The sequence below is a fragment of the Lynx rufus genome, unplaced genomic scaffold (assembly GCF_022079265.1).
Source record: "Lynx rufus isolate CCGP_SWC_20201006 ecotype Redwood Valley unplaced genomic scaffold, mLynRuf1.p SCAF_53, whole genome shotgun sequence".
Lineage (NCBI taxonomy): Eukaryota > Metazoa > Chordata > Mammalia > Carnivora > Felidae > Lynx > Lynx rufus.
The window spans coordinates 137645-154549 of NW_025814871.1; the positions used below are offsets into that span (position 1 = coordinate 137645).

Below are 16905 nucleotides of genomic sequence, written 5' to 3' on the forward strand. Positions count from 1 at the left end.
CCGGTCGTGGGGCCGAGGGCGCAGGCGCGGGGCGGGGCGGGCGGACCGCGCGCCGCCGCCGGCCCCACCCCTGGCCGCGCGCTGATTGGGGCCGCCGCCATGGGGCGGGGCCGGCGGCCGCGGGGTGGGACCCGCGCGGCGCCTGCGCAGCACGGGGCCCCGCGCGGGCGGGTGGGCGGAGCGGGCCCCCCGAGCGGGGGCTGGCGAGCGCGGGGAGGGGGCCGAGAGGGCGGCAAAGCCGGCGCGTGCCCGGCTGGGGGCGGAGGGCGGGGGCCCGCGGGCCGGAACAGCCGCGGCAAGTGGCGGCGGCGGCGGCAGCGGAGGCAGCTGAGGCGGCGGCGGCGAGCGGGGGTCCGGGCGGCGGCGGCGGCGGCGGCGGCGGGCCGAGGAGCCGGGCGCGATGGAGCGGAAGAGGTGGGAGTGCCCGGCGCTCCCGCAGGGCTGGGAGAGGGAAGAAGTGCCCAGAAGGTCGGGGCTGTCGGCCGGCCACAGGGATGTCTTTTACTATAGGTGAATGAACGTGCCGGCCGGGCAGGGCCCCAACGGGCGCCTCCCAGCGGCCTCTGCGGCGGCCTGGGCGCCTCGACCCGGGCTGCGGCCTGGGCCCGCGCGTGCGTCGTGCGTGCGTGCGTGCGTGCCGGCGCGCGGCGGCCCCAGTCCAGTGCGCGTGCGTGCCCCCCCTTCCCGCGGCCGCGTGGAGCGCGGGTCGGCGCCGGGCGGGCGGTGGCCTTTGTTCCCGCGGCCGCAGCAGGCCCGCTGGCGGGGCGAGGGGCGCCCGGCGCGGGCCAGACGCCGCTGGGAGGCGGGGGTGGGGGCTGGGCTCTCCCTTGGATCGGCGGGGCGCGCGCAGCCCGAGGCGGGGACGCTCTGGGGGGCCGGGGCCCTTCCCGGGGTGGCGGGGGCCCTCCCCGGGGCCGCGTGTTTGAAAGGGCCGCTCCTCCGCCATCCACGGGCCCCCTCCGAGACCGCCGCTCCCGTGAGTCGTGGCCCCTCCAGTCTCAAAGACAGGAGGCGCGAGACTTCGTGAGCACCCCTCCCCCAGATCGCAAGGAGGGGCTGCCGTTGGCCGGGGAGAGATGGCGAGGAAGGTTCTCGGCGGAATAAAGAATTAGTGGGCGGCTGGCAGCCCAGCCGCAGACAGTTGGCCACCTGCTGTTTTCCTTCTCCCTCCTTTTTTCTCTCCGATTGGTGGAAGATGCTTTTGTTTCTGAGCCAGCTTTGATGGCTCTCTGCCCCTTGCTTCAGGATCCTGGGTGGGCGCGTTCAGGCCTCCAACAGAGTAAAGAGGGACACCCGCCACGTGTTGAAGGCGGGCCGGTGCTGGGGGTCGTGCCACTGGTCGAGGGCCCAGAAACTGCCTGGGTGATGCGTAGAGGGGCGGGAGTGCTGTGCTGTCCACCCAGCACTTGAGTCCTTCGTGGGCCTTGGCCAGCCCCGTTGGGGAAGGCGTGAGGGAAGTGAGCAGGGAAGGAATGGCGGCTCGTCCAGTACCCGCTCAGGTTCTGGGTTCCAAAAAGAGCAGGGACCCTGTGACTTCCAGCATTGACCTCGTGGAGGCACAAGCAGCGTCTCGTGGGGACATGTCCACTGCTGCGGTCTGCGACGTCACTCTCTTTCTGACTGTTTAAAAAGCCTGAATCTTTGCGGTTCTGTCGCGCTGGGTTAGTGAGGAGGTCTCAGTTTGGGAACCACCTGCTTGGTTTAATTCCAAGCATGCTTGTGTGTCAGCTTTTCTTTTTAGGTGTAAAGGCCGAAGAAGCGGGTTTTTCTAGCACTAGTCCTTTGTTAATTTAACAGACACCCTCTGCAGCACCTGCTGGGTCCTGGCCATTCAGTCAGATGGGAGTGAGACCTTCTTCCCCTGGGTGACAGCATCGGCTGGCACCCTGTTACTCCCGTAGTTACCGGTGGTGACCTACACTGAGAAGTCCAGGGGTCTGTGAGGACCAGTAATGGGGTGCTGGGTTGAGGCTGGGGCAGCTCAGCGAGGGCCTCCCTGAAGAGGTGACACGGGGCTGAGCACTGACAGTGGAGCTGGGAGGAGCTCTCCAGGCAGAGGGCATCCTGTGCAGAGAACCTGGGAGGCTGAGCCGAGGTCAGCGTGGCCGGAACACCTTGAGAATAGCATTGCTCTGCCTCTTGTCCCCACCTGTGTGTGGGCCTCTTGGGGCCTCGGCCAAATGGGACCTTACTCTGAGGCCCTAGACCCGAGCTTGGGGTTCTGACAGCGGGGAAGAGCTCCAAATGGGCCAGACAGGTAACCCAGAGGTGGGCCTGAGGGGAGGAAGAAGGGGTAGGGTCCAACACCGTCCCCAAGTCATCGGTCTGGATGACCCACCAGGCAGGTGGGTGGGTGGGAGGTTTGTGGGGGGATGTGATCGGGAACCCGTGATGTTTTGTGGAACATGCATCTGTGGCCTCTTCACCTGTTGGGGCTCCCGCTCAACCAGGCAACCAGGCAAGAGCACGGATGGACTTTTCGAATTCTCTTAACGCAGAGGGAAGGCAGAACACAAGGGCTTTGAGTCAGGCCTGGATTGGGGTCCAAGCCTTGTCCCTAGGAACCGGTGGATCTCGATTTCCTTGTCCGGAGAGTGGAGGAAGCGAGTGCGTGCTTTGCCAGATTGTCACTCAGGAGAGGCGGGGTGACCTCACACCACTCCCATCGTTGTAGCTCGAAGACCGGGCTCTGCTGAGATTGGGGGGTGGGCGGCGGGAGCGTCAGGCCGCAGCCGCGTCTCCTCTGTATTGTGAAAATAAGCTCGCCGCCTGACGGTTTTGCCCAGGCAGGAAGCTGAGGGTTTGTGGGACGTTAGTACCCTGTCCTCAGGGCTCATTCTTTGGAGGAGTGTAGAGTAGAGAGGAATCCACCAGAAGATCTCATTGCTCAGGAAGAGCAGAAGGTGGTTAGCACATCGCCCCCTCCCCCCTTCCTTGGGCAGCAGGGTGAGGTTGGCTGTAAGCAGGTGCACTTTGCTGTCAGGGCCTCACGGGTGTCAGTGGCCACTCTCTGGTCCAGGCGACCCTCACAGCAGCCCTTTCTACAGACGAGAAGGGGGGCTGCCTTTTGGGCCTGCGTCCATCTCCTCTGGCCTGAGGCTCTGGGCTAGGTGCTGGCTGGTGTCCCCACAGCCAGCCACTTGACGGGCCAGCCCGCAGCCCTCCGTCCCCACTCCGTCCCTATGCTTCTAGCCCCTGGTCTGTGCTCTTTTATTCCTGTGTGTGCAGTTTTGTTAAATCCAGGGTTGTTAGGGGTGTGTGTGTGTGTTTCTCAATAAAATATCAGGGACATCTTCCTCTGTTAATACAGATGTCTAGAACCTTTGTTAAAAGTTGGGACATAATCCACATTCTCTCTGATCCATCCTTTAAAAGTGTCCTATGCGGTGGTTTTCAGTACATTCACAAAGTTGTGCAGCCATCACCACTACATAGTTCTAGAACATTCCATCACCCAAAATGAGGCCTATGCCTGTTAGCTTTGCCCCCCCCCCCCCGTGCCTCCCCTAGCCTCTGGGATCTACTAACGCACTTTTTGTCTTGTTCTTTTGTTTTTTTCTTAACACCTTTTTTGAGATTAGGATCTACACCTCATAGATCACCCATTTAAAATGCGCGACTGAATAGTTTTCACACATGGGGTCGGTTTTAGAACATTCTCCAAGAGAGCCCCAGACCCCCCAGCCGCCAGTGCCCAATGCCGCCACGTGCCAGTTCTAAGCAGCCACTTCTCTGTGCCCCGTGTCTACTCCTGTTCTCGTGTAGCAAGTGCAGGTGACGAGGCCCAGAGATGCTGGCGAGTGTTTCGCGGGGTCCCCTCCTCCCTGTGTGGCCGTATTTGACCCAGGTTCCTTCCCACGGCCCTGGGCACCATAGGCTCCGGTCGCATCAACCAGCACAGCGTCCTAGAAAAGAAAATCTTCCCGGAGAGTCCCCAGCAGCCTTGGGACCCCGGGCCGCCAGGAGCTCTCCGTGCCGGACGCCTGGGCCCGGCACACGTGGCCGGGCCCAGGGGAACAGCACGGTCTGCAGCCGCAGCCCTGCCTGTGCGGAGCTCCTGGTGGGGGTTCCCAGAGCGCAGCTGGCCACACGCTGGGGTCCTGGCGTCCTAGGAGGGGCTTCCTTCTGGCCGTACCAGGTCCCACGACCCTCCATTGTCCCTAGCAGAGTGGCGGGGGCGGGGAGCAGACAGGCAGTTGCTTGAATTAGGGGCTCATCCCAGAGCCTCTTCAGGGGAGATGAACAAAATAAACCCTCAGCGATCTCAGACTGATGAGCTGTTACGGAGAGTGACTGCTCATCGCGTTGGCAGCAGGGACGTGCTTGGAGAGGCACCAGGCCTGCTGGGTACCACACAAGTGTTGCTTCCGGCAGCTCGAGGGAGAGGCGAGCTGCAGACCGCACGGCCTACCCGCTTAAAGCGTGCAAGCCCATAGATTGTGGTATGTCACAGTCATGCGGCCATCACCACGGCCAACTTTAAAACGTGCCATTGCCCCCAAGGGGAGCCCCGGCCCTCACGAGCCCCCTTCCCGTCCGTGGATGAGCCCGTTCTGGACGCTTCACGCACGCGGGCTCACACCCCGCGTGGCCTCTCGTGTCTGGTTCCCTCCCTGAGCGTCGTGCGTTCGGGGCACCGGGTGTGGGCGCCTCGCTCCTGCCGGCGGCCGAGGGACGTTACTGTGCACAGTGGACACATGATGTTTGTTCATCGACGGAGAGTTGGGCTGTTTTCACTTCGTGCCTGCTACGAACCCCGCTGCTCCGAACACCTCCGGGTGGCAGTTTTGCGTGGACGTGTATTTGCCCGGCCTGAGGTAGATGTTGAGCGTGGGGCTGCCGTCCGGTCGTTGGAGGAGCCGCCTGAGTTGTCCACAGCGGCCGCGCCAGTCGGCGATCCCAGCTGTCGTCCCTAACGCCTCCGGGCCCCGCGCGGGTCCTTTGTAGCTCCTTGGCACTGCAGCCCTGTGCTCCGTGTCCGTAGCTTCCCAGACAGGCGGGTGGCACCTGGTCTTCCAGTTTCCTGACGGGTCCCACCCCCAGGACACCCCAGTCCCCGACGTGGTACCCACGAGAAGGAGACTGTTGTTCGAGCACCTGCTATCCCGGGTTCTTTTCTCCAGAACATGGCCTAATTCTGCTTCCGGGAGTTCTGAAACGTCAGCCGGGCTCCCAGGGCTGGGCCCCGGCCTTGTCCCGTCAGTGCGTTCCTCCCGCGGTGCCGGCGTCTGCCGGGGGCCCTGGCCGAGAGGCGGCGCTGGGGGCAGGGGTCGGCCCAGCGCGCCTGCCCGCCGCTGACCCCCTCTCTGCCCGCAGCCCCAGTGGGAAGAAGTTCCGGAGCAAGCCGCAGCTGGCCCGCTACCTGGGCGGCTCCATGGACCTGAGCACCTTTGACTTCCGGACGGGCAAGCTGCTGATGAGCAAGGCAAGCCGGAGCCGGCAGAGGGTCCGCTACGACTCCTCCAGCCAGGTCAAGGTGAGCGCCCGGCCTCGGGCTCGCCGTTCAGAGCCACTGTTGGGGGCACCTGGCTGGCTCAGTTGGTGGAGCATGGGAGTCCGGGTCTCAGGGTCATGAGTCTGAGCCCCCCGTTGGGCTTAGGGTTTATTGAAAAACCTAATTTAAGAAACACGTTAAAAAAATCAACGCTTTTGGTGGGGAGAGAGAGGTTTCCACTCGTCCTGAATCGCGCTAAGGTCCTATCTGTTGAGGGAAATTTGGAAGCCACGGAAAAGGAGAAAGAAGGGAAGATGTCGTCTGCACTCTGTCCCTGGGAGAGGCCACGGGCCCGCTGCCGCTGGCTATCTCTGGCGTGTCTGTCACAGCCCAGCAGCGGGACCAGAAAGCAGCACATGCTCGGCCGGCGCCCGGTGACACTGTGTGTCCTCCAGTCTCCGATAGATGCCTGTCCGGGGGGGGCGGGGATGAGCTGCGGTCCTGGCTACAGGACAGTGCCAGCCAGGGTGCCCTCTGGGCCACGCCCCACGGACAGGACAGGTGCACGGCCAGCAGGCAGGGTCTGGGCCAGATCTGTGGACGCCACGGGGTACGCTGGTGACCGAGAGACGCGGGCTCTGCTCCCCGAGGCCCCCGGGACGAGCCCCCGCCGAGGCCCCCGGGGCCGCGGTGCCAGCTTGTGTGTCTCTGCAGGGCAAGCCCGACCTGAACACAGCCCTCCCCGTCAGGCAGACGGCTTCCATTTTCAAGCAGCCGGTGACCAAGATCACCAACCACCCCAGCAACAAAGTGAAGAGTGACCCCCAGAAGGCCGTGGAGCAGCCTCGACAGGTGAGCCCACGGGCCCGGCCTCCTGCCCCCACACTTCCCGGCCGCCGTGTGCCAGCCTGGCTTGCGTCCTGTGGGGGCACGCGTGCCGCCTTAGAACCTGCTTTCTGAAAACCACGGTCACCTGCGCCTTCGTGCGTGTTTACAAACGCCCGTGCGTAGCTGGCGTGCGGCCTGGGCGGGAGCAGGAGACTGTGGGAGCCGCCCTCGGGGCCCCCCGTCTTCGCCGCCCTCGGTGGCATGTGGGTTGTAGCCAACTACGTAACCACTCAGAGACCTGTCCTCTGCCTCCTGCTTTGGAGCACGCCTCTCAGTGCACCGTCCCCAGAGTCCCCGGTGCCGTCTGCGGGCGCGAGCGCCACGCACCTGCAGGGGCTGCTGGGTCCGTCCCCTGCCTGTCGATGGTGCCCGGTCGTGGTGGGCTGACCGGGTCCATCCCCCTGCGCCCGGGGCCTCTGATGGGCCTCACAGCTCAGCTCCGGGTGGACGTTGCGCTTCTGAACGTCCGCGTGAGGGGGGCGTTGCCCCGCTGGGGTTGGGCCATCTTTTGGGAACCAGAGACCGCCAATGCCGACGGCAAGTCTCGCTTCCCGGGTTGGGGCCTCTCCGGCCCCGGGAGGACCGGGCAGAGGCCAGCAGCACCCTCGTTCCCAAGCGAGGCGCTCTGGCAGGTGTGGGGGTCAGAGGTCACGCCGGGACTGCCCCCCTCCACGAGGATGCGCCCCAGCTCTCCCCCGGGGCACGGCTGCCTGTTGTGGGGGCACAGCTGGCCGTCCGCCGGCCTCACGTCCGTCTGTCCGGCGGCAGCTCTTCTGGGAGAAGAAGCTGAGTGGCCTGAACGCCTTCGACATCGCCGAGGAGCTCGTGAAAACCATGGACCTCCCCAAAGGCCTGCAGGGTAGTCCCAGGAGAGGGGTGGGGCTGGGCAGGGTGGGGGGGTGGGGGGGTGGAGGGGTGGGTGTGGCGGGGGTGCGGCCCAAGGGCTGTCCTGCGGGGCGGGCCCCTAAGAGGCCGGACGTGTGTGATTTTGCTCGCGCGTCGTGAAAACACAAGCACGCCATAACCGCGAGTCACAGCCTCTGCTGCTGTCCCGAGAGGGATCGTGTGCCTGATGGGAGACTCGGGAGCGAAACCAGAGGCTGAGGGAGAGCGGCCTCGGGTGCCCGGTGCTGAGCGCCCTCCTGCCCCCTGGTAGGCGTGGGACCCGGCTGCACGGACGAGACCCTGCTGTCGGCCATCGCCAGCGCCCTGCACACCAGCACCATGCCCATCACTGGGCAGCTCTCAGCCGCCGTGGAGAAGAACCCCGGGGTGTGGCTGAACACGGCCCAGCCTCTCTGCAAGGCCTTCATGGTGACCGACGAGGACATCAGGTACCGGCCCGCGCGCGCCCCCGTCCGGCTCCTGCCTGTGGCCGGCGTGGCCCCCGTGTGTGAGAGCTCTGGTCTCCCCACGGCCCCGCTGTCCCGCCGGCGCTCTTTGGGGGTCGAAGCGGATGTGGTCACCGCGAGGGCACGGGTGTGGAAAGCACCCACGGGAGCTTTTCCGCGAGTCTTCAATCGAGGGCAGACCAGAGGCGGCCTGCGGAAGGAACGGGAAGTATCCTTGCCGTTTGGGAATGTTCTTGGGAAGAGAAAGTGGCTCTTCCCCCGTGTGGACAGGCTCACAGTGTGGCCTGCCCGTCTCGGGCACGTGAGGCCTTCGGGGTGCCTGCCGGGGGGGGGGTGGGGGGCGCAGAGAGTGCCGTGAGCCCCAGACACGCCCCGGGGCCTGGGATGTCGGCCGGATCTAGGCTGGGCCGGGGGCTGGGGCGCCTCGGGAGGGTTTCCCAGCTGAGCTGGTGTCCAGGTGCAGGCGGGCTTGTGGCGGGAGGCATCCGTCTGCTGGAACCATCTGGGCAGGCGTTTGAGCCGGCAGCGTGGAACGTGTGTCCTCTCGAACCGAGGTGTGAGCACACAGCCGAGGTCAGAGCAGGTAGGGGCTCTCTGCGGGCCCCACACAGAGAAGGGGCCGGAACCGCGGCGGAGCGGCCTGTGGGCGGGCGCCCTGCTGCAGGACTGAGCCGAGCCCCAGGCCCCGCGGGGTGACGCCGGGGAATAGCCCGCGGCCCCGCAGAGGAGTGCGCTGCCGGGGAGTTGGAGGTAGAAGGGAAGAACGCGACCGTCCGGAAAGGCTAGATGGGTGTTTACGGCTGAGCAGAACTTCTAGAACTGGGAGAAGCTCAGTCCCGAGGGAGGGTCAGGCAGCGGACTCGGTCGTGTCTGGAGAGGGGACGAGCGGCCGGCAGCGTGGTGCGGCACGGGCCGGGGCCAGCGTCTGCCAGGCCCGGGGACAGACGCGTGCCGGGTCACGTTCGGGCGAGGGAGGGGAGGCGGGCCTCCTCACAGTCTGGGCTGACGGCTTTCTAGGCTGTGGTAGCAGAAGCCGAAAGACCGAGAACGCCGTTCTCCACCTAGAATTGTGCACCTGCAAAACTCCCATCAGCCACGGGGCGAGTGACGCTCTGGCCGGGTGCGGTGACCCGACACCGTTGTCTGCTTTTTCTTTGCAAACCCCACTCAAGCGACAGTTCGGGGACTCCGTGCGCCCGTGCGTGGACCCCAGGGGGAAGCAGACAGGCGGTGACCCATCGGCCGGGCCTGCGGGGCCTGCTGGGAGGGGCAGAGGCAGACCGGGGGGGGGAGGGGGGGCACGCATCTGGGGACTTGAGCCCCCAGCCCCGGTCGCCCAGGCGGAGACAGACCGTAGGACACAGAAGCTGAGCCGGAGGGCGGCTCGCTCTGCGAAGGTTGCCGCCAGGATGCGGGACAGAGGGCCCCGGAGGTGACCCGCCCACATACGCCTGCCCGCACTCTCCTCCTGGCCTCGCGCCGTCTTCCCGGAGGCGGGGACGTGCCGCGGCCAGCGCAGCCCCTGTGTCCCCAGGAAGCAGGAAGAGCTGGTACAGCAGGTGCGCAAGCGGCTGGAGGAGGCGCTGATGGCCGACATGTTGGCGCACGTGGAGGAGCTGGCCCGGGACGGCGAGGCTCCGCTGGACAAGACGGGCGCCGACGAGGACGAGGACGAGGACGACGAGGACGACGAGGAGGAGCCCGACCAGGACCAGGAAACGGAGCACGTGTAGAGCAGGTCGCTGGCCAGGCGGGTCCCGGTCCACAGCTCGCGCGCGGGCAGGGCCCGCAGGGGTGAGGGACGTGCCCCACGTGGGGCGGCGGCTGTGCCGGCGTCCCCGGAGGGCAGCTCCCCGCCAGGGCGCCGACGGCGCCCTCTCCCCGTCCTTGCGGAGGCCCTGCCCGCGGGGAGCCGCCTGCCGACCCCGCCGTCTCCACGCTTGGACCGGGCTCTGTGGCCGGGCCCGGCCCGGGGGGAAGGGGGCCCCTCCTAGGTCTTCCCAGGCGTGTCCCCTCCCCGGGGTCCCCGGGGGCACGGCTGGAGGACCGCCCCTGCCCGGCGGGCTGCCGCGCTTGCTCCTCTCCAGAGGACGTGAGACCCGAAGTGCCAGCCGCTCCCGGGCCCTGCCCGCGGGAGGCCCCGCTTGGAGCCGTCGCTGTCATCCCGCGGTGGCCTCGGGGCCGGCCTCGTCCCCACAGCTGCCTCACACAGGACAGCTGCCCCCGGGCGGCCTGCGAGGGTGCTCGAGGGGCCAGAGAGACGTTTTTTGGAACGGGCTTGGCCCCCGATCCCTGCACGAGGGACGGTGGTCCAGGGCCAGCACACCGGCCTTTCCGGAAGGGGGTGCGGGATGGCTCCCCAGCCACGATGGCCCGGAGTTCCTCCGGAGGCAGTGGGGCCACCCAGACGTTTTCCTTCAGTAAACCCGGGACACGGATGAGGCGGGACGTCCGCGTAACGGCCCGAGCCTTGTGTTGGCCGCACGTGGACGTGAACTCTGCGGACACCTGCCCTGCCGGAGGCTCAGCCACCGCAGAAAGAAACTGCTCACGGCCAACTGCCTCCCTGTCTCCTCCCTCCCCCGTGCAGCAGGGACAGTGACTCCCGGCTCTCGGGGCCAAAGCTCTCCCGAGTTCCCATCCTGGGGCGTGTTTTCCGGCCCAGCATCCCTGAGCGCCCGGTGCCCCGAGCAGCAGCCTCCGGGGAGCCCTGGACACAGGGCGCCAGATTTGTGGTCCTTAATCCCCGTCCCCTCCAACCCTGAGTGCCTTGGGTGAGGGGAGCCACCCTGTCCCTGCCCGGCCCTGCCCCACAGCCTGAGACTGTTGGGAAGGCCCCGGGTCGCTGCCCCGTGCGGCTGTCACCCTGGCTGATGCAGGGGGTGGGGGAGGTGGGAGCCACCTGCGCCTCCGAGGATGTCAGACCGGCAGCATCTCTCAAGCCCAGTCAAAGCACAAACCCTCGAGACCCACCCACGGGGTGCCCCGCGTGGGCTGTGGTGCCGATGCCGGCGGGAGGGGGGGGTGGGGGGCTGGGGGGAAGGCTCCTCCACAAGGCCGCGGGCCATCCTGCCCTTCCCGGGGGGCCACGGCCACTGAGAGGGAGCTACGTCCGGGGCTGGCCCCTGTGCGGGCCTGAGTGCGGGGGCCCGGGAGGCACCCTGTCGGTGGGCAACCGTTGAATAAAGCCATCTCGGTGAGTGTGGTTTGCAGCCTTGGTTGAATTCTGAATACCTGGGGCCTTTGTGTCCAGGGAGGGTGGACCCCCGCCTGGGCCCTCAGCGCAGGCTCCTGTGTTTGTTGCCTTATCACGGGCTGGAGACGGGGGCTGGGGAATCCGAGGACCCCGGTGGCCTTTCCCAGGGAGGGCGGAGTCCCCCCAGGCCTCAGAAGCTCCTCCCACTTTTGGTGAAAGAGCCAGTCTGGTGAAGCCTTCCTGAGGGCTGTGCACCTGCCCAGAGGAGTCCCTGTGACTGCCTCAGAGCCCCCAGGTCCCCTGCTGCCGGGGCCAGAGAAAGCCCAAGTCTCAGGCGTGGGGGGTCTGTGCCGGGAGCTCAGGTGGGGGGCGTCCTGGCCGGCTCCCAAGGGGACTGGGGACTGGGGCCCTGCATGATAAGGCCCCTGCCAACCCCGGTGCCCGGCCAGCCCTGCCCCGCATCTACGGGCAGCAGACGGTCTGCCCTGCCTGGGGTAGCAGGGAGGCAGCTGCCCGGATCCCCTGCTGGGTTTTCCGTGCCCGTGTTGCAGCCGGAGCCTGGGCCCGGAGCCCCTCCACTCTACACCCCTGCCACATGGGGCTTCTGTCTCTCCCGCCCACACCCTGCTCTGTCTCCGCGTGCATTCACTCTGCTCTGCAGTCAGTCCCGCCCTCCTGGAAGAGCCCAGCTCCCGGAAGGGAAACCGGCACAGGGTAGCACCTTGCCAGGGGGCGCCAGCTGGAAAGACATCCAGCCTGCCGGAGAACTTGCGTCTCCCTGACCCCAGGCCCAGAGAGTCCCTGAGTGGCCACTGACCTCGGGACCTCAGGAGCGAGAACAGTGTCCAAGGTGCCTGCCCAAGGGCCCGTCCACAAATGAATGGGTACAGAAGACGTGTCCGTCCACACAGTGGACTGGGACAGTGGCGCGAGGGTGAAGTGCTACCCGCCCCACAGTAGGGCCTCCACACAGCCCCGAGCCCATCCTGACCTTGAGCTGGGGCTCTCTGCAAGCCTGAGGGCCCCTCCTGAATTCTTTCCTGTCCCCAGAGAGACTTGTGGCGCAAGGACTGAGGAGGGCGATCCCGGGCCACAAGTCCCAGGATGCGTCCGGCTCCAAACTCTCCCGGTGCCACCTGTCGGGTGCCATCAGCTCAGGGATATCCACGCTGCAGACCGGAACCACCCCCGTGTCTCCACCGGGTGCCCAGCTGTCCCCCGTCCGGGGCAGGCATAGAACTTCCCGAACCGCGAGAGCCTCCCGGGGCCACTGTGACGCATCGATCGCCACACGCCGATTCCCTGACAGTCCTGGAGCCATAAGTCCTAACACCCAGGCATGGGCAGGGCCGGGGCCCCAGGGAGCCCCATCTCCCCCCTTCCCCGGCTTCCAGAGGCGCCGCGTCCTTGGCCCGTGGCCTCTCCGTCGTCACAGCCAGCAGCGCGGATCCATCCGTCTCTCTGCCCCCGACCTCATTACCCTGAAGTAAGATCCCTGGTCTTTTCGGGAAGCCTGCAGCCCGGCACGGCCTGGCCCCTGTGGCTTGGCCATCTCACCTTTCCGTCCGAGCTCACTCCTGCCGCCTGGCCTTTGTGTGCGGGTCCCTCGGGGAGGCCGGCAGCGGCCACACAAGGCCTGCAGCCGGTCGAGCTCAGGACCCACGGAGTCTGAGGAGGAAGGGAGCCTCGGGTGACCTCAGGCAGTGACTCCTAACAAAACAAGTCGGGATTTTATTAGTCAAATGGTGGCAGGACTGGGGCAGAGGGACCAGCTCGCTCAGATTTCTGGAATGGTCCAGTCCAGCCACATATGGCAGTTCAGTTCAAACTGGCTACAACTAATCAAACAGCCCCTCCTTACACGCGGGGCTGGTGGCTACTGAACTGGACAGAGCAGACGGAGAACGTTCTGTCATCTGGAAAGTTCTAACACACATTCTATAACAGAGACTCTTAGGTGCGTCTGGGTAGCTCCGTTGGTTTGGGCGTCTGACTTTTTTTTTTTTTTTTTTAAATATTTATTTATTTGAGAGAGAGCAAGGGCAGGGGAGAGGAGCAGAGAGAGGATCCCAAGCAGGCTCCATACTGTCACCGCAGAGCCCAACGTGGGGATCAATCTCACGAACCACGAGCTCATGACCTGAGCTGAAACCAAGAATCGGCCACTTAACTGACTGAGCCCCCCAGGCGCCCCTGAAGTGCCTGACTCTTGATCTCGGCTCAGGTCTTGATTTCAGGGTCGTGAGTCTGAGCCCCGCCTTGGGCATGCAGCCTACTAAAAAAAAAAAAAAAGTCTAGAACAGGGGCTCTTTGCTTTTGCTAGGGGGCTGCCCAGACCCCCATCCCCAGTAAGACTGGGCGAGTCTTGGTGGAGACTCAAGGCACTCAAAAAATGGAAATAACCCAAGGGTCTATCAACAAATAAATGGATGCAGAAAGTACGTCCACGTACGCACACGTCCCTCGGCCGCAAGCCGCCCAGGCCGGCTGCCCCGCGGACAACCCTGAACACGACGCTCAGGGAGGGAACCAGCCACAAGAGGCCACCGTGGGTTTTTTTTTTTTTTTTTTTTTCCCAAACGTGATGTTAATTTTGCATCAACTTGCCGAGGCCAAGGGATGCCCAGGTAGCTGGGACACGTTAGTTCTGGGTGCGTCCAGGCGCGTGTCTGGAAGGGATGAGAATTTGATCCGGCAGGCAGTGTGGAGGGATCTCGCTCATCAACGTGGGCATCGCTCAGTCCACCAGGGGCCCAAATGGAACAAAACGGTGTCGCCTTCTCCTCCTGAGCTGAGACGGCCGTCTTGCGCAGCGCACGCAAGGCAAGGCCCCCAGACTCCGGCCGGGTCACGACCCTCCCAGGGCTCCCGCTTGTGGATGGCGGGCCGTGGGCCTCTTGGCCTCCATAACCACGTGAGCCAGTCCCCTTGTGTCCCCTTAGAGATCTCTCCGTGGGCCCCACTGCTTCCGTCTGCCCGGAGAGCCCTTAACACGGCCAGAGCGGGACTCGCTTAAGTGAAAGGTCAGGAGAGGGCAATCCGTAGAGACAGAAAGTGGATTCATGGGTGCCAGGGGCTTGGGGGTTCGGGGGCTGGGGGTGCTGCTAGTGGGGACAGGGTGTCTTGTTTGGGTAATGATAATGTTCTGAAGTTGACAGCGGTGATGACTGCACAAGTCCTTGATTTTCCTAAAAGCCACTGAACTGTCTACTTTAAAAGGGCAAACTTCGGGGCGCCCGGGTGGCTCAGTCAGTTGAACGTCCGACTTCGGCTCAGGTCATGGTCTGGAGGTTCGCGGGGTCGAGCCCCACGTCAGGCTCTGTGCTGACAGCCCGGAGCCTGGAACCTCCTGTGGATTCCGTGTCTCCCTCTCTCTCTCCTGCTCACAGCCTGTCTGTTTCTCTCTCTCAAAAATAAATAAAGAAAAAAAAAAAAAAAAGGGGCGCCTGGGTGGCGCAGTCGGTTAAGCGTCCGACTTCAGCCAGGTCACGATCTCGCGGTCCGTGAGTTCGAACCCCGCGTCGGGCTCTGGGCTGATGGCTCGGAGCCTGGAGCCTGTTTCCAATTCTGTGTCTCCCTCTCTCTCTCTGCCCCTCCCCCGTTCATGCTCTGTCTCTCTCTGTCCCAAAAATAAATAAAAAACAAAAAAAACAAAAAATAAATAAATAAATAAATAAATATTTAAAAAATATGTTTTTATTTTTTTTATTTTTTTTTCAACGTTTATTTTTTATTTTTGGGACAGAGAGAGACAGAGCATGAACGGGGGAGGGGCAGAGAGAGAGGGAGACACAGAATGGGAAACAGGCTCCAGGCTCTGAGCCATCAGCCCAGAGCCCGACGCGGGGCTCGAACTCACGGACCGCGAGATCGTGACCTGGCTGAAGTCGGACGCTTAACCGACTGCGCCACCCAGGCGCCCCAAAAAATATGTTTTAATAAATAGAAGGACAAACTTGGATGCACATGAATTATCTCAGTTTTAACAATAAAAAGATTTCAGGGTCTCAGGAACCTGAAGTGTGTGCAGAGCGACGAGATCCCAGCCAGTTTGCAGGGAGACCGCGGGCGCCTACACGGCCATCGGGGAGGGGAGAGCGGGAGGCCTGCAGGGGACACAAAGCTGCTGGGCCAGAAATCTTGAAAAACGAACAAAAAAGACAAAAATGAACTTCGGCCGAGGGCAAGAAACTTGCTACAGGAGACAGCACAAAGCAAGCCCGTTATTGACGTGGCGCTCCGGAAGAGACTGGTCCACGGGGGCTGGACGGCAGTGGGGCGGGAGGGGACTCTCTGGGCTGCAGGTCTGGGCAGGCGGAGTTCATCAACCTGGCGGTAAAAACGGGTGTGTTTTCTGAAACTAATATAACACTGTATGTTAACTGCCTGCAACGAAAATAAAAACTTAAAAGAAAAAAAAAAGCGTGTTTCGTGGCACGTAAATTCCGTCTCAGACAACACTTGGTCCACAAACGTTATCTTGAGTCCCAAATCGCCGGCCGTGAGCACACGTTATCGTGATAAGGGAGAAGGCTGAAAATACAAACTCCAGGGAAGGCCAGTTTTGTGGTTTTATATTCTTTGGCAATGTTCTTTTTTTCCCTTGACCGTTTCTTCTTTCAAAATGTGCCCACGGAGGAGGGCAGCCCTGGAAGGGGAGCACAGCGGGAGGAGCACACACCCGGGCTCCCCCCGCCAAGCCACTCCAGCCCGGTGAAGGGTCCCGGGAGCCGGTGTAATAGGGTCTCTTATCACAGCATTTCCCAAGCGCATTTTAAGAACTGTTAAAAAAAAAAAAAAAAAAGCATAGAGTTAAAAATGCAGAGGTCAATGTCACTAAAATCCTCATGATGGAAAGTAGCCATGCCTGGCCCCGTGCTCCCCAGAGGAGAACCTCTTCTGGAGCATTTTCCTCCATGCTGCGTTTTATCCTTCTCGGTCCCCCAAACTCCCACCCCCGTCTCAGCCCCGTCCCCATCAGTAGTCACCCCCCAGTCCCCGGCCCTCACGAGCCCCCTTCCTGTCCCTGGATGGGCCCATTCTGGACGTTTCACACACGTGGATTCACACCCCGTGTGGCCTCTCGTGTCTGGTTCCCTCCCTGAGCGTCACGTGTTCGGGGTCCGTCCGAGGCGCAGCGGGTGTGGGCCCCAACCCACCGTGGGGGATTTGGATGCTGTTTTCATTTCCAGACCTCTCCAAAGGAATCTCTCAAAGGACAATTTCTTTTTTCTTTTTAAAATTTTTTTAATGTTTATTTATTTTTTTTTTAATTTTTTTTTCAACGTTTATTTATTTTGGGGACAGAGAGAGACAGAGCATGAACGGGCGAGGGGCAGAGAGAGAGGGAGACACAGAATCGGAAACAGGCTCCAGGCTCTGAGCCATCAGCCCAGAGCCCGACGCGGGGCTCGAACTCACGGACCGCGAGATCGTGACCTGGCCGAAGTTGGACGCCCAACCGACTGCGCCACCCAGGCGCCCCAAATGTTTATTTATTTTTGAGAGAGAGAGAGAGAGCGTGAATGGGGAAGGGACAGAGAGAGAGGGAGACACAGAATCGGAAGCAGGCTCCAGGCTCCGAGCTGTCGGCACGGAGTCTGACGCGGGGCTCGAACTCACGAACTGAGAGATCATAACCTGAGCCGAAGTCGGATGCTTAACCGACTGAGCCACCCAGGCGCCCCTCAAAGGATAGTTTCTAAACTTAAAAATAGGGGCTTAGTTGGTTAAGTATCCAACTCTTGGTTTCGGCTCAGGTCATGATCTCACAGTTGGTGAGTTCGAGCCCCGCCTGGGGCTCTGCGCTGACCGTGCAGAACCTGCTTGGGATTCCCTCTCTCTCTCTGCCTCTCCCCTGCTCATGCTCTCTTTCTCTCTCAAAGTAAATAAACTTAAAAAAAAGTAAACTTAAAAAAAATATATATAGGGGCGCCTGGGTGGCGCAGTCGGTTAGGCGTCCGACTTCAGCCAGGTCACGATCTCGCGGTCCGTGAGTTCGAGCCCCGCGTCGGGCTCTGGGCGGATGGCTCAGA

The 16905-nt window shown here is 63.1% G+C and overlaps 1 protein-coding gene across 3 annotated transcripts; it reads left to right on the plus strand.

Annotated features, from left to right (window-relative positions):
- Positions 1-320: 320 nt before the first annotated feature.
- On the plus strand, positions 321-10886 carry MBD3 (methyl-CpG binding domain protein 3). Of its 3 annotated transcripts, none has more exons than XM_047100831.1 (6): positions 321-414; positions 5317-5476; positions 6149-6286; positions 7091-7181; positions 7479-7656; positions 9209-10886. In XM_047100831.1, exons 1-6 carry the CDS (start codon positions 401-403, stop codon positions 9405-9407), a joined length of 780 nt encoding a protein of 259 aa, XP_046956787.1. In that variant the 5' UTR covers positions 321-400; the 3' UTR covers positions 9408-10886. The 3 variants fall into 3 exon arrangements, with proteins under 3 accessions (XP_046956787.1, XP_046956785.1, XP_046956786.1); XM_047100829.1 differs by having other exon boundaries at positions 401-510; XM_047100830.1 differs by lacking the exon at positions 321-414 and adding an exon at positions 2392-4817.
- The last annotated feature ends 6019 nt before the right edge of the window (positions 10887-16905 follow it).